The sequence below is a fragment of the Fulmarus glacialis genome, unplaced genomic scaffold (genome assembly GCF_000690835.1).
Source record: "Fulmarus glacialis isolate BGI_N327 unplaced genomic scaffold, ASM69083v1 scaffold20706, whole genome shotgun sequence".
NCBI lineage: Eukaryota > Metazoa > Chordata > Aves > Procellariiformes > Procellariidae > Fulmarus > Fulmarus glacialis.
Genome location: NW_009217735.1, coordinates 6268 through 8050, shown reverse-complemented (window position 1 = coordinate 8050; position 1783 = coordinate 6268). Strand labels below are relative to the sequence as shown.

The following is a 1783-nucleotide window of genomic DNA, read 5'->3' as shown; positions in this document are numbered from 1 at the left end:
CAGACGCTCCAGGTAGTTTTGGCACCGCTCCTTGTGCTCCTCCAGCGTGCTCTGCGGCTTGTAGCTCCGGCCGCAGTAGTTGCACTTGTAGGGCTTGCCGACGGTGGGGGAGGAGACTGCAAAACACGCAAACCAGAGCCTGGTCGTAAGAACAGACATAGTGCCCTCGCCAAAGAGCCCGGGAAAGGGCTGGACGTGTGTCGATGGGAGAGAAAAGCGGCAGGAATCAGTCGACAGGAGCGTCACGGCGGGGCAGCGACCCTCGCTGTCAGCCCACCGCACCATCTAGCTGTGCCGCAGAGAAAGAACCTCTCCGGCACGTCTCCAGCAACAGTTTCCAGAGCTGGGAGCAAGAGCCATGACCCGCAGCTCTCAGCTTCCACCTCAGCCTTCCTCCTGACCACCACCTACCCCAAAAACAGCTACCGCACGCACCCCAGCAGCTCGACGATTTGCCTCCTCAAACGCCGCTCCCTGCCGGAGAGCCGCAGGAGAAGGGCTGGATGCTCCCGGATTTTGATAGATGGGGAGCTACGAAAATAAATCGTAATTTGGCCAAATACCTAAACCGAAACGCCTCAGACCTGGCCTTTACCTACACTCAGCTCCCAAGACACCAACAATACGGGTTTCTAGCAGCTGCCTGGCCACGTTACATACCTCCAGGTAAACCCTCATGCTGGAAGCCCGGATGGCAAAGGCAATATTTAAGGAGGGCAGCTGGACCCCCCAACTTTTTAAACATTTCTAAGCGTTTCTTCACCCTCCATTCACCACAAAGCGCTCGGTGGCTTGGCCAGCAGTCGGTTGCTGTGCGGAGTGTGCACATGCAACCCCCCCAGCAAGATTTGTGGTAAGACACTCGCCAGACACATTTTTATTCTCATCTCTCCCAATTTTCTCACTTCTGACTGAAAATCACCGAAGCCACCCAAGGTCGGCGTTCAACCTTGCTGGCCGGCGACCGACAGGCAAAGGAGAGCGGCCGCCTCGTGCCGCAGAGCCAGCGGTGCTCCTCGCAGCGGGCTGCGCGCGCCATGTTATTATCTGCACGTTTTAACTGGCAGACTACTTACAGTGAAAAATCATGACCGCTCCCGAGGGGAGATGGTATCTCTGAACCCTGTCGCAGTTTCCATCGCGCCGCGAGGCTGCTGTCTGCGCAGGGGATGGGGAAACGCAACTGCTGACACGGGGGTTTTGTGCCGCTCGCCGGGTGATTGCTAATTAGGTATAATCACAGCAATACCTGGGCGGCAGACCAGCCGACATCCTTCGGGCAGGGGGGAAAGGGCAAGGCGGTCCCCTCCCCATTAAATAGTCTGGGGAGGGGGAAAGGGATCCAAGCTCCAAGGGACCTGGTGCCGCAGGTTGATCACACTCAGATGCCTTTTGGGGAGGCAGCTCATTAGGCAAGATGATGCTAATGGGCAAAAAAGGCAAGTGCAGGGAGGCTGAGCCGCAGAGGGGGGTGGGCTCTCCAGCCCCCTGCGCACCCCCGGGCACTCGACCAGGATGGAGAGCGCAGCCCCGCGCGCTCCTTCTCCCCGGCCATCGCTTTCACCCGGGAGCTCGCCTCCCGAAACGGGCAGGACACCAAACCACAGAGCCATGCCACGCTGGGGACTCGGTCCACCAGGCAAGAGCCAGGGACCGTGGCGTCCGAGAGAAGCCCAAGAGCTCCCGTGCCGTGCCCTTCCCCTCCGACACTGCCCCACGGGGCGGGGAGGCTGGGTTTAGTAGCAGGGCGATGCCCCAAAATCGGTCGCTTTTGCTGGAAGCT

At 59.5% G+C, this 1783-nt stretch overlaps 1 protein-coding gene across 1 annotated transcript in view; it reads right to left on the bottom strand.

Moving 5' to 3' along the window:
* Positions 1 to 5: 5 nt before the first annotated feature.
* LOC104078240 (zinc finger protein Eos) overlaps positions 6 to 1783 on the bottom strand; it is a gene marked incomplete at both ends in the record, with an annotated part of 7059 nt that continues 5281 nt past the window's right edge. Inside the window, one exon of the mRNA XM_009579792.1 lies at positions 6 to 116. Coding sequence (XP_009578087.1) covers positions 6 to 116 — 111 coding nt within the window. The remainder of the gene's footprint in view (positions 117 to 1783) is intronic.